The sequence below is a fragment of the Cornus florida genome, unplaced genomic scaffold, assembly GCF_030987335.1.
Source record: "Cornus florida cultivar Cherokee Brave unplaced genomic scaffold, ASM3098733v1 CherokeeBrave_3.0.0_Hap2_Chr02, whole genome shotgun sequence".
NCBI classification, from domain to species: Eukaryota; Viridiplantae; Streptophyta; class Magnoliopsida; order Cornales; family Cornaceae; genus Cornus; species Cornus florida.
Genome location: NW_026775572.1, coordinates 64,831,062 through 64,844,766, shown reverse-complemented (window position 1 = coordinate 64,844,766; position 13,705 = coordinate 64,831,062). Strand labels below are relative to the sequence as shown.

Below are 13,705 nucleotides of genomic sequence, written 5' to 3'. Positions count from 1 at the left end.
CTGCCTCTATTAAAGCCTCCTCTGAATCTGCCTTTACCCCTCTGGGTAATAACATGCTAAGTAGGTCCTTGTTTGGGCTGTTTATTAATCATATTCCCATCCACAATCATCTTTGATTTTTGAAGCTTTAGCAGTGAAGACTCTAAATTAGCAATCTTCTCCCTAACTTGTTCAAGTTCCTTCCTTGCATCAGTAAGGTATCTTGATAGGGCCTCGGAGATCACTTGCTTGGCTAGAGCAAAGTTCCTTCTGTCATTAAGTATCAGTGGTTCCATTCCACCCGCAATGGTTGAACCATCCATTTTAAGGCTAACTACAGCCTCCAAAATGTGGGAAGGGCCTTGACTATGGTCATTGGATTGGTCATAGACAAGGCTGGGGGAAGGTTGGACAGGTGGGGAGATAGTAGGTGAAGAACTATCCATGATCTAATTAGTAAAATCATGGTGGAAGGCTTGGGATGGAAGGGAAGAGAGGGGAAGTCGGGAGAGAAAGAGGCTCATGGTTCTTTAGTGTTTTAACTTAAAAAAAAAAAAAAAGTACTCAAAACTTAAGTTAGGTGGTGACTTAATGTTCTTTAGACCCTATTTACATGTCACGCTAAAAGTATTATTTTATCAATAGTACATTCATTTATATTATTTCATCCAACAAAATTTTACGAGGGCATTGTAGGGAATGTTAGGTAAACAAGGCACTCAATTATAGGTTAATTCTAAGAATAAGACTAGTAAAGAGTTTGGAGTGAAGGATATGTAAGGAAATGAGAAGGGATACTTTATATTATATTTAATTCTAAAACGATGATAGTAAGGGTGATATAATTAGACACGACTCGTCAATACAATTAGAACCCAACACAAAGTTAGTAGGTTTTGGTTGACCTTAATTGTGCTCGTATTATAGTTGCATCAATTTTGTTAACCCGTTTAACTTGATTTGACTTATTTAGTTAATCTTATTAGGACAATTAAAATATATATTTTTTTGATCTTTTAACTTGCCTGTTAGGTTATAAATTTATATCCGTATGAAACTATGGTGAATCTCTTGGTTATTTTAATGGTTGTTTGTGATTATATTAGAATTTAATCATTCCATAATTTCTAAATCATTCTTTTTATTTATTTGCATTTTATAATTAAAAAATAGTAAATAAACTGTTAAACGGAATGTTTCATGTTAAGGGAATACGACTTATTTATTAAACATGTCACGTGAGTTATGTAGTGTTACTTATTCAATAATTAACTCATATTTGTGTCAGATGTCTGCCCTATTTAATAAACGAGTTATGTTTGAGTTTATCGATTTTAACAAAATATAATTATTTTCATACAACACCAATATGTCAACCTTAGATGAAAAGAAGAAATATCATGTAACCCCAACAATATTTTGACTACCTTCCTATAAGTAGACTATTAAAGAAATTAGTGATTTATTGTCATTCTATTTACCCCTTCTTTTTTTTTGATAAATAAAATGTTAACAATAAAAACATTTTTTAATTATGTATTCTCTTTACAATCACTATTATTTTCTTTCATTTTCCACTTTAATTTTTGAAAGATGGGTATAGTTACTATAGTATATAAAGAGTAATAGTTTAGTGATATTATTTCTTACCTTTTCAAATAGAAAGTTGAGAATTTAAGTTTCAATAAGGGCAAATTAAGTGTGTCTTTTTGCGAAAATAAAAATATGAAAATAATTAAGTTTAGAATTACTAATTAACAATTTTACAGTCTTTTGACAAATTAAGAGTGGGGACTCGAACTTGGCACACTCACTTGAGAGCCGGACAGTCTACTAACTACGGAGTACTAGACCACTAAATAATGCTCAAAAAATATAAAAATAAATAAAATGCAAACATAATTTTTTTTTATTTTTAAAATCAGTGCAATCCATTGTAACAAATCGGTGAGGTTGCAATTGCTACCTCTCGGTTGCGGTTGTAATTGTTGGCATACGTGGCGTTTGATGAATGAACAATTGGACACCTTTTTCAAACTGGTTGTGCACTGGATCGAATTAAATATTTAAATCGCGAAATGAAATACCGCAATTTTCAAGGGGCACTTTTCTTTACACGCGTTTGGTTTTCGAGAAAGTGGCAGTGGGAAAATTTTGGAGTGTTTTCTCGAGAAAAACCCTAACCAAGCAAATGAACTGTTACGGTTCTCATGCGTGGTCATCTTGACGCCGTCGTCGCTGCTGCAACCATCCATCGGCGGCCACATGCGCTCCAGAACGGCGTTAACCGGGAAGAGAACGCCTCCATGGGAAAGATCGAACTCTCCTCTTTCATTTGCCACTGGTATTACCATCTCTCTCTCTCTCTCCCCCCCTCTCTCTCTCTATATATATACATATATACATACAAGTGCACATACTTCTGTTTTCTTTTTTTTTCATCTGTTTAGTTCTCTAGTTTTCAAATTCCGTGTTCATTTCTATAGAGAATGTTTGAATGTATGCATTTACATCATTCTGTTTTTGCTGTCTAATTTTTGCTGATTTACGAATTTTTAGTGTATCATGAAATGTAGGGTTTGGGCATCTGATGATTGCCTTTTGCTCATTCGAAATGCTCATTTAGCTTGTGGCGATATGTGAATTTATTTCATGAATTTATGGTTAGTTGAGTTATTGAATTTGGTGTTTTGCAGTCAATATAAATGTTAAATTCCATATTCTTGACCATGAAAAAAGCAATATGCTATGTTTCTGTGGAGGCAAGTTGTGTTCACTTCTTTTGGTACACAAATCATTTATTTAGTAGGTAATATTCATGTCTAGTTGGACATGACACGGGAACTGTGAATATATATATATATATATATATATATATATTACTTTTAGATGAAATTCTGTGTTTTGGGATTATTAGAAGCATACATTAACATTAAAGGGCTTTAGAATAATTAGGATTAATATGTGAGTCATTCTACGTTACTTGTAGCTAGTGGCAAAGATATGACACTGCTGGGCCACACTGCCCACCTCGGACCTATCAGAAAGACTCTAGGCGATCTCAGGCAATGAGCTGATGATCTTAGATTGTTATGATCATATTGAGGTCGTGGCCTTTGAGTATTGAGATTCCCTGTTCAGTTGACTGTGGTGATGTTGTGATGACACTTTGTATGGGTGTCAACTTTCATGGTTGTATCCTATGTTGTCTTTGAATTTGTTGTGGGTTATTTGGATTTGGGTGCGTTGTTGACTCTGATTCTTTGATTATTGTAGTGGTTCTCCAACCGTGATTGTTGAATTGTGATTGTGACTGATAATAGTGGCCCGGTGTTGTTATTTACGGTCAGACTGCTATTATGATATGTTGTGCAATTCTCGGTTGTTTTCTGGTGGCATGAAGGGGAGGATTGGGTCAAATCTTGGGAAGTGAGACCTCATGGCAATTGGGAGGATGTGACATTCAGGAAAATCTGCTAGTTAAGTGATGTGGGGGAATAGGGGGGAGAGTCTGGATAAGTTGGACCAACAGGCCTGGCCTAGCAGTACAAGGCTCCTACTTCCCAAAGGGAGGTCAGGGTTTCGAACCTTAGTGGAGGCGGTGTGTGTGAGTCCCAACTAGGAAAAAAAAAAAAAGTTGATTGTGATTGAGGGTGACTCAGGAGTTGGGACTTGCATCTTATTTTTTTTAATTTATTATTATTATTATTATTTTTTTTTTGTGAAAGTAAAGGGCCTTGGTACTTAGTACTTAAGAAATTCATTTCTGAATTCCTATAGTTGAACCTCATGATCTTTCTTTTGTTGTTATTGTTGTTTGGCGCACCTATTAATCTGGTATTCTGATTCAACTGGTGTCACTACCACATCATGTCCATATCCTAAAGAAAGGATGGTGTGACCATGGGATTGGGATTATCAAAGGAAAGAGAGTGACGAGAATCCTAAAGAAAGGATCATTCAATTTATGGACTGACCTATCCCTTGGTTTAGATAATAATCGGCCTCTTTAACCTGATGAGAAATTTGTGTTGTGATAATGAACACCTGATTGTTTTTGAATTTTTGTACTTAATTATTTATGCTAAATCATCCGGAGGTCCAGATCATATATCGAACTAGGTATTTGGGTACTCGTGCTCACCCCCCCCATTACTTGCACATTATAGGGATGAGACGAAAGCGGAGATGGACCGTCGAAATGGACAATCTTGGCATTGAGAGAGATTGATATATCTCTAATTACATGGAAGATACTGCCCAATGTAGAGCTTTTTAAGTTAATATTTCGAGTAATGTATGGTATTTGGTGAAGATGATGGATTAGGTCATATAATAATCATAAGGATGAATCTTGTTAGCATAGTGGGGGTGAGTTTGAATTTTGTTATTATTGATGGATATATTAATGACTCAAATGAAAATAAATGAATTATTGAGAAAATGTTGTACATGATGGATTGTGTGAATATTCGTTGTAAACTCAATCCCAGACCCTTTTATTGGCTCCCGCACTGGACCAATCACACCGTAATCACCAGGGGCTTGGGAGAGTGGTGTGACACCAGGCATTCTACTATCCAAATTCAACATTTCTCATTCATTAAAATTATACTATTTCTCATGTATTTGGCATAGATATAAATCTATTTTCAAATGATTTAACAAGAAATTATATTAATTCATTTTGCAAAGCAAAAGCATATCACATGGTAAAATAAATTTTTTTAGCAGATCCAACTTATAGATAAATTTAAAAGAAAAAAGTCATACTTAAAGAACATATAAATGAAAAAGAGTAGAGAATTTTATACCTTGAATGTGAAACCTGAAAAAATAAGGGACATTTTAATTTTTCATCATTAAGCTCTATCAAGTTCCATACCCTTTGTCAAATTTAGACCATGATGTATTTCTCATTACCTCAAACAAACTTGTTTTAACCTTCCTCATCTGTGTAGTTCCTTCAACTCAAATTTAATGTCTCATCCTTACTAGTGCTTTTGTTTGTCTTCAATGAAGAAATCTTAGGTACAAAAGCTATATTTTCCATGGAAAGTCCATTAACACAATTCATGACATTGTACACGCTGTCAAATGAATTATTAATTGTTAAATTGATGATCAAAATTTGTAGTTGTTCTAGTAGCAGCTATGTTGCTTATTCATTTCACAATAAATGGTTGAAAATGATAAATATATTAGCACAACTATATTAAACAGAGTAAACATTGACAAAAATGTGGTCACTACTTGAGATATGTCCCAAAGGCCAAAGCTGACCCCTAAGAAGCATGGACACAGATACGAGACATGGGCACAATACAACACGGATACTTCGACACGTCAAATTTTGAAAAAGTAAGACACAAACGGATATAGGGTGGACACAACTCATATAATTATAAAATTTCATTTATATATCTATTGAGTAAGATAGTTCTTTAATTAGTTTATAATTTCAATACTAAAGTTACATAAGTTAGAAGGTGAAGCTTTACCTTTGCCTTTACTTATAAAAAAAAAAAAAAAAAAAAAGGTTAGACGGTGAAGCTATTCGAATATCAAACTGAAAATATTTTATTATATATGATATTGCTATCCTATCTTGTCATTCTAGTTATGTTTTTGTTTACATTACATCCTATGACATGTGTTTACTGTCAATTTTTTAAAGAAAAGGAGGTTTGTACATTTTGATGTATGTTCAGAGACTACTTCAGAGTGTTGTTTCTAGGTTGTCATATGTTTGTTTATATAAGAGGAAGAATGCGGCATATGGTAATGTGTTGACCAAGTGTCCGATATGTGTCGGCCAAGTGCCCGAAATAATAAAAATTATTTTTAAAATTATATGGGCACAACCATGAAGTGTTGGAGACATGTCTAGGAGTGTCCATGATATGTCGGTGTATGACACGGACACGACACCTCATAGAAGTGTCCATCTTTCTTAGGCTGACCCAATTACGGCCAAAGGAAATGAGTTTAGCAAAGAATTAAATAACACTATAATATTAAGTGTAAAGCTCTGACCTTCCTGCTGATACAGTTATATTTTTTAATGCCCTCTCTTATGTTGACCACCACCGTGTAAATTGAAACAGGAGCTAGAGCCACAGTTACAACTCTCAACGTGGAGAGCTATATTTTGTAGATGAACATTATTTCCAGCCTGCCCCTATCTCCTTATTTTCTCTCTCTCTCTTCCTTATAGAATATGTACATGTATATGACTAGAACAACCAGCCGCGAGTGTCCTTCTTTATTTCTTTCGTTTTTTTCTTCTTCTTGTTTGGGTGGGGGTGTGTGTGTTGTTGTTGTGCTGGGGGGGGGGGGGGGGGGGGGGGGGGGATATTGTTGTCAGCTTGGCATTTGAATTGACAAAACAGCCCATTGAGCTAGCTTATAATAATAGTCTTCTGTAAAATATTTTGTTCAGTCTCAGAATAGTGTAAAACAAATTAAAGTTTGACTTAATTTGATCCCCTTTGATGTCTTTCTCAGCAATCAAATGAAAGCTAGGTATATTTGTGTTACCTTATCCCTACATTCTGTCTCTTGTAGACATATTTTGTGCTTTAAGTATATGACAATAGGCCATAATATTTGACAGGACCTCCAAAGAGTACTGTAGCTTTCATATATTCTCTTTAACATTTTCTTTGACATAACTGTTTTTCAACCAAGGATCTTTTATGCGAGTTTTAGTTATTCGATACTTTTTTCTCATTATATATTACATTACATGACTTTTGTTTCGCATATTCAAGTATTGTAAATACATGAGTATATTCATAATTTGTAGCGTATTTGGTATTTTTTTTTCACCATGTATCTTTAATCATAATATCTAAAACTGAACTGTGAGATGTAACTTTGGTAAAACTAGGAACATTAATGAGATGTTCTGAAGGTTGAGGATCATGAGATACCAATAAGCGAATAATTTTCATATTTTAGGTTTGCTTATACAGAAAAGAGTTTCATTATGATGTTACTCATAGAATTAAGGAATAAAGGATTAAATGGTGGAGTGCTTCTGAGATATTATGTAATCGATGTATTATGTATATATCTAAAATTAAAAGATGAATTCTATAAAACAATTGTTGGACCAGCCATACTTTATAGGACATAATCCTAGTTTTTTAGACTACTAAGAAAGATGTTCGTAACGTAGTGTCAAAAATTGGATGTTGAGATGGATATATTATAGGACAAGAACGGACAAAATTAAAGTTGAACGCAGTGGTGAGATGATTGAAATGGCACCTATTGGAGATTAAATGAAAAGTCAACTAAGATGGTTTGGCCTTGTGTAGCAAAGACCAATAGCTGCATCAGTGAAGAAGAGTGACGTGGTTCTCATGTAGGTTAATGCCAAGAGATGGGAAAGAGCAAAACTAACATAACTGGAGAAAAAATCGTAAGGACTGATACTGTAGCACGTGATTTGATGAGATTATGGCATAGACAGGGTGGAATAACAAATTGGATTCATGTCACTGATTCCAAATATGTTTCATTTTTTTAGTTTAATCGGTTGACCCAATTTCTTGGTTGGCTAAATGTCCTGTTTGTCAGCCTGGTTCTAGTAACTATGCTTGAAACAATTGATTATCTAGCCTAATGCAGCCTAAGCGCCTATCAACCTATCTTGAAAACTTGCTCAGGTTCATAGACAAGCTCCGTTGTGCTTTGGCAAGAGTTCAATGACTAATTCTTATTTTATGATTTATTATGTTGTTCATCACCACTCTTGTTGAACTCTGGAAGCTGAATGTTTTTGTAGATCCTATGAAGCGAATTTGTAGTTTTCTTAGTAATTTAAATAATCTTTTATCTACATTTGGCTTGCTTTTTTTTTTTCCTTCATTTTTTCTTTTTTTAATGGTAAAGTAAGCGCACACACCCATATTTTGCCCCCACCCTTTGGGGAGGGAGAGCCTATACCATATAGGCTAGAGCCTATTGGTATCTACATTTGGCTTGCATGAGGTTACTGGTTTTCTTCCAGCTCGGACACTTGACTTAGTAGGAAAGACTTACTACAGTGAGCCCAATAAAACAAACACCAACATGTGCTGGCACTTTCCCTCTCTCTCTCTCTCTCTAACACACAGGCACATGCATACACATGCACTTGTGCTTGCTCACACACAAACGTTTATCTTTCTCGTAGCTTTAGCTTGCAATTTTTGCCCTAGTTTGTGTGAGGCTTGCTTATCTATGAACAATTACAGTATATCATAAATCGATACGAAGCAGCACTTTTTGTATTGCACCACTTGAGTCCAAACCATTTTAACTCATTGTCTAACTCATTGCATATTCCATATAAGAATAGCCGTATAAAGCCATTGTCATGCTGCTGAATACCATTCATTATACACCGATGAGTGACTGGCTACTTTTATTTCTCACCATGGCCCCAAATATTAGCAAGAACAGGAGGTCTGAAGTTTTTTTATGTTCCATGATTTGTGCGGGAGATTGCTTCTCAAAGCATCCTAAAACAATTTCTCATTTTATCAACTTGGTAAGGCACCATGTATATGTCATACTAGCTACCAGTTTCTCAGCAAGTTACAATCTTCTATAATTAGACTGTTGACTAATGTTTGGTATGACTTAAGGGGTGTCAAATAAATACTTACAGGAAAAAAAAATCTATGATTATGATGACGATATAGAATGTCATAACATGAAGTACCAATTTTTAATAGAATACATTATTGTGTTACTGTATTCAAGGGTGCTGCTTTCTATGTTCAGAAGATAATGATACTCCAACTCAACGGGGGAGCTCAAGTATTTTTTTAATTTTTTCTTCTCCTTCTTTAGCAACTGTTAGGATTGTGTTTATAGTTAACATTCACAAATTGATAATTCTTTTTCTTAACAAATTGATAATTCAATTAAGTGCTTAACACCGAAAAGCTTGTGTCTCACAACTAGTTATCATAACTGGTTATTCTACGGAAGTCCTTTGTCTATAGCTCAGGTCTGTACCCATGGTCTGCTTTGATTTTTTTGAACAATACTGATCTGCACAGAGTTGTGCCACCCTTATTACTGCTGCTGTGCAGCCTTCCTTTGGGTTTGTGGAGTTTGGTGTCCTGTTTACCCACAATGGAGGAGCCATCCTTCCAGGCGGGCAGCCACATGTCATAATTCACTCTTTGCACAATAAATATACTCCGAAGTTGATTTATTTGCTTTGCCAGTCATCGAGTTTGTACTGGATACCATAAGGGCCCAATAAGGATCTTAATTTTAAGTGTGAGAGATATGGGTTTTTACTGAATGCTGAATACATTTTATAAAGAGTGGGTATTGTTCTCCTCCTCCCCTTGGATTTTCGAGTTCACGATTGATTTTTCAGTTCCACCAATTCTGGGGCTTAAAGTCTTCAGCAGTGTTATCAAAGGCCCCAAGGCACTAGAGGTCCTTTGGAGCCTAGGTGCAAGGTGCAAGGCGAGGTGCGCCCCTTACTGAAGCGAGGGACAGTTGAAAATTTAAATTACTATTAAAGCATATTTATATTCCATATTAAAGACACAAATGTTGTCAAAGGCGCACCTGAGCACACAACAGGCACAAATGTTGCACCTGTATGGGCCTGGAGCCTAGGCTCGCCTTTGACAACACTGATCTTCAGCACTTAAAAATTTTCACTGAATAATTTTCAGTTGATTGCTTGTATGTAAACATTAGTCTGCTTATAAGTGTGCCCTTTTTTTTTTTTTTTTTTTTCTTTCCCCGCTAAGTCAATCGATATGTTCTAAAACCAATCGATAAAACATGTGTGAAACATTAGAAATGAAACCTGAGGCTATGATAGAGCGTTGCGCAAGGTTAACTGAAATAGACTGGGAGGGAGGGGTGGGTTGAATAGGTCTTGTAGAACAAATAAAATTTCTTTTATTTTAACCTAGTTTAAGCATGTATTATTAAAAAATACTGTAATATATCAACTCAAGCAGTTTGACCTGTGCATGCAAACCATAAATAAATAAATCAGTAAGCAGGAAGTATGACACTAGATTTTTATGTGGAAAAACTCTCAACTGAGAGTCAAAAAACCATGGGACCTAGTACAGGCAACTAATCCACTTTCAAGAAAGAGATTTACACCCTAGGTTAACAGTTCAGTACTGTTGAGCCCTTACCTTTAGACACAGTTGAACACCAAATCTTCAGTCCTTCAAAGATCTCCAGGCTGTCCTTCCGATTTGTCTACAGAAATGCAACTGCGAATATGTTACTTCTTTAGCGATTAGCCTTAGCCACTAGTCATCCAACTGAAAATCTGCTGTTGATTGTTTAGGTGCAGTAATGAATGCATTAACACATGCGATAACAACTCACCAATATACTAATGCATATAATGAATGCTGAAAATAAAGATGCACTGATAAATCTTCAGTCCTTCAAAGATCTCCAGGCTGTCCTTCCGATTTGTCTACAGAAATGCAACCGCGAATATGTTACTTCTTTAGCGATTAGCCTTAGCCACTAGTCATCCAATTGAAAATCTGCTGTTGATTGTTTAGGTGCAGTAATGAATGCATTAACACATGCGATAACAACTCACCAATATACTAATGCATATAATGAATGCTGAAAATAAAGATGCACTGATAAATTCACAAGAATTTCTCAATGATGTATGTGTTGATCATGTATATGAGATGTTAATCTTGTGTAAAAACTCGAATAGTGTTTCTGAACTCGTATAATGCATACGTCAGTGATACAAGTTTTGTATTTATAGGCTTTAAAGAATTGAGTTTCAGTTAGAATAAGAGAAGAGTTGAGTCCTTTATTGATTGGCGCAATTTTAGCGTGGTTCGATCAAATGCTCGATTGATAAAAAATACTGCAGTTTTGATGGTTAGAAAAAGTTGCAGAAAACAATTTTCTTTATAAAAAAGGACGTGCATACCCATCACCCATGCATATTTTGGAATCAAAATAAGCTTGGAAAACTTTAAAATTAAGATGCTATCATTGCCATGTATATGCAATGCATGAATTTTTTTAAGTGTGCATCATAGTGCAAACTTACCTTTTTACCCGTGATGTAGAAGATTACCATTTAACCTTTTTTTGTCGCTTGATCTTCAACTTGGAGGTAATTTACACTAAACTCACTTTTGACATATTTCTATCTAACTAGAAATTAAAACAAAAGTATTGAACATGTTTTGATCTATACGAATTTAACCAACTTAGTCCTATTGAATTAACAATTTTTTTGTTAGTTCATCTACATCCTTGTTAGAGAACTTAGAAGTATGCATCGTGTGATATATGGTGGCATTGCCAATTTGCATATGATAAGATCTTGTTATTGATTGCACTTCGTCTTTATATTATATGTCTTTACTCTTTATTATAATATTATGCTGCATTTTGTTTTTTCACATGGCATGTAAAAGAATTTGTTCTTTTTTCCTAAAAAATAAAATCTATATTTCTGTTTAACGAAGTTTATGAAATTATTACTGCATCAGGAATGGATCAAAATGAATTGCGAGGTCGCAAAAGGGAAATGAAGCATAAAGGAAAGAATGTGGTGTGGTCTATAGCAATGGACAAGTGTCTAATCGAATCCCTTGCTATCCAGGCTAGAAACGGGAATAAAATTGACAAGTGCTTTAATGAAAATGCATACAGCGCTGCTTGTGTTGCCGTGAACACTCGTTTTAATTTGTCTTTAAATAATCAGAAAGTTGTTAATCGTCTCAAGACAATTAAGAAACGGTACAAGATAATGAGGGACATGCTAAATCAAGATGGGTTCACGTGGAATCCAAATACAAAGATGATTGAGTGTGACAATGATGATCTTTGGAAGAGATACATTGCTGTAAGTTGATTCTTCTCTTCTTTACCGAATATTTCATCCTTCCAAATGTGTCATGCTCTTGTTTACATTTCGTTTATTGGTGATCATCAAATACATTGAATAGGTGCGCCCTGATGCAAGGGGACTCCGTGGAAAGCAGATTGAGATGTACGATGAGTTGAGAATTGTCTGTGGAAATTATCAAGCTCCTACTCGTTGGGCTAGGATGACGGATCATATGAATGGAAGCCAGGCAACAGAATTTAAATATGAAGAAGATTCTGCTTCATTTCTTTCACCAAGTTCTGAAGGCTTGAGCGACACGGATGGAACAGAGACAGAATCATCTACCAGACAGCCAGAGCATAACCAGATGCCAGCTGGTAGTCAAGATGTTCCTTTAATCCAGCCTCTGAGACAAGTTTCGAAACGGTCTCGGGGCTCGGAGGCTCTCCAGGATGCAATGTTGGCAGTGGCATCGAGCATTCGGCACTTGGCTGATGCACTTGAGCTAAGCAAAAGTACAATCGATGCATCTGGACTTTTACACGCCGTTATGGAAATCGATGGCTTGGAAGAGGCTCAACAAATGTATGCTTTCGAGTATTTGAATGCTGATCCCATCAAAGCCAGAGCCTTCATGACGTACAATGCCCGAATGAGGAAAATATATTTGTTCAGGCAGTTTTGGTGGTGGAAAAAAAATGGAGCCTAGTTCTTTGACCCTTTTGGCTTCTTCTGTAGTACAGGTTCAAATCACTCTGAAAAGACTTCTCTGTTGAGAATTAACTCATTATTCTTGTAGAGTTTATTATATGGATGTTAAAGGAATATGTACAGATTTTTACTTGCAGCAGTGGCCGCCGTAGAGGAAGATTGTTAGATATTCATGCCTTTTGTGAAGGTTTTTAAATATTTCAATTTGGGAAAATTGTTCTCACGCCGATTTCGGTGTGAACAGCAAATCTCTTCAAAGAAAGCATGGCACTGCTTGTGATTTCTAGTCTCTGCATTTTGCATTAGCTGGTAGAATCTTGTGTTTTGTTGATTTTTAGTTGGACTGAGACCCTTCCATTTTTAATTTGACTATAGATTTTGAGGTGCTTAAATTAGCCATTGAAGCTGTTCAAAAGGAACAATATGTATAAAACTTATAGAGTCCTTAAATGCAGTAGACGGTGATTGATTTATGTTTCTTGTTTCAGTCTCCTGCAGTTCATGATGGGTTGTGTTTGGATGGAGGCTATTCATTGCTTTGTGGTTAACCAATCTCTCTCTATGTAAACAGTTCAGCAAAGAGCTTATCTAGTTCATATTGACTTGGTTTTTAGAAACAAGCAATGCTACATGTGTTTTTGGTATCTGTACGTGCTAGGAATGAGAATCTTGTGAAAGTATTTATTATTTATTATTTTTACATACTTTGTTGGTATGGAAGGTCAAACTATTAATGGAACGGAAGGTGTTTAAACTTCTTTCGTATGGAGACTTGAACTTTCGAATTAATACTTTTGAAGGTATTAATATTGCCAAACTTCTTTCGAATTAATACTTTTGAAGGTATTTAAATTGCTAAACTTCTTTTGTACGAAGACTTGAGCTTTTGAACCAATACTTTTGGAGATAAAAAAGTACAATTAAATTACAATAATCGGTGATCGAGTTAGAAAACATAACGTAGGCTTTTTTATGATTATTTGTGACAGACACAAGGATGCTTGGAAGGACAGAAATATTCTGAAACTTGATATAAAATTGTTGTTTTGCATAGAGACTTAGGTGTTATCTGATATTGAGTGATAATTTTTATTTTTTTTTTTATTATTTCTTAAAATTTTACCCAGTTTTAACTGACATATAATCTTGTAA

At 35.2% G+C, this 13,705-nt stretch overlaps 1 protein-coding gene across 1 annotated transcript; it reads left to right on the top strand.

Moving 5' to 3' along the window:
- The first annotated feature begins 2,052 nt into the window (after positions 1-2,052).
- Positions 2,053-13,026, top strand: LOC132295167 (uncharacterized). The gene is made up of 3 exons (XM_059793315.1): positions 2,053-2,323; positions 11,502-11,857; positions 11,961-13,026. Exons 1-3 carry the CDS (start codon positions 2,245-2,247, stop codon positions 12,549-12,551), a joined length of 1,026 nt encoding a protein of 341 aa, XP_059649298.1. The 5' UTR covers positions 2,053-2,244; the 3' UTR covers positions 12,552-13,026.
- The last annotated feature ends 679 nt before the right edge of the window (positions 13,027-13,705 follow it).